At 53.9% G+C, this 1074-nt stretch overlaps 1 protein-coding gene across 1 annotated transcript in view; it reads left to right on the forward strand.

Moving 5' to 3' along the window:
* The window catches only part of ASB10 (ankyrin repeat and SOCS box containing 10), a 9747-nt gene that overhangs the window by 903 nt on the left and 7770 nt on the right, over positions 1–1074 (forward strand). The window contains 1 exon segment of the mRNA XM_045290148.1: positions 1–133. This exon segment is cut by the window's left edge and continues 101 nt beyond it. Within this exon segment, the coding sequence (XP_045146083.1) occupies positions 1–133 (133 nt within the window).

A 1074-nucleotide genomic window follows, 5' to 3' on the forward strand; every position in this document is an offset into this window, starting at 1 on the left:
CGCTGCACGAGGCCTGCTCTGCGGACCGAGCGCCCTGTGTCCACTTGCTGCTGAAAGCAGGGGCCGACCCGAACCTCCCAGACCAGGACGGACGACGGCCCTTGCACCTCTGTCGGGGGTCCGACGCCCTGGAGTGAGTGGACTTGCCAGCCGTGCGGACTGTGGATGGGGGGGCTGTGATTTGATTCCTGGGGTGAAGGAGAGCAGGGGGCAGGTGCCTGGTCCCGGGAAATGAGGTGTCTGGGGCCATTATGGGGGATAGGCACTGCGCTCTGTACCACAGCCACTGAGTCACAGCCCTGCCCTGGGGGCTCTAGGCAGGCTGGTGGTTCTGAGGGAGACAGCTGGGGTCCCCATGGGCACGTCTGCCATTCCCATCTCAGCTAAGCACCCTTGGATGAATGGACTCGGGACTGTCGCTAACGGGATTCACAAGAGACAGACAGATAGACTCAAGAGGACCATTTGTTGTGGGTTTGTAGGGACTATTTCTTTGCTGTGACCCAGCAATGGGGACCTGTGTCCTGAGCTGGGTGAGCCAGTGAGCCTCACAACTATTTTGGTACAGGCAGAGGGAGTCTTGGCAAATCTTCCCAGAACTAACTCTGCCTACCATAGAGGCCCTTCCCTGCTGACCGCATACCCCTCAGATTTCACATGTGGTGGCCTAGACGTGGTGCCAAGTCTTTGATCCTAGGAGGTCTCCTTTTTAAAAAAAAAAGCATATTATTGGGGGCTCGTACAACTCATCACAATCCATCCATCCATCCATTGTGTCCAGCACATTTGTCCATTTGTTGCCCTCATCATTCTCAAAACATTTGCTTTGTACTTGAGTCTTTGGTATCAGCTTCTCATTCTCCCCCTCCCTTCCCACCCCTCCTCCCTCAAAAACCCTTGATAATTTATAAGTTATTATTATTTTGTCATAACTTACACTGTCTGACGTCTCTCTTCACCCACTTTTCTGTTGTCCCCAGGGAGGGGGTTATACATACATCCTTGTGATCGGTTCCCCTTTCTAGGGGGTCTCCATTTTTTTGAGACCTCCTTCCTCCTGCCCACCTCAGCAGC

Source organism: Echinops telfairi, unplaced genomic scaffold (assembly GCF_000313985.2).
Source record: "Echinops telfairi isolate 266 unplaced genomic scaffold, ASM31398v2 ScPeMD7_31;HRSCAF=116, whole genome shotgun sequence".
NCBI lineage: Eukaryota > Metazoa > Chordata > Mammalia > Afrosoricida > Tenrecidae > Echinops > Echinops telfairi.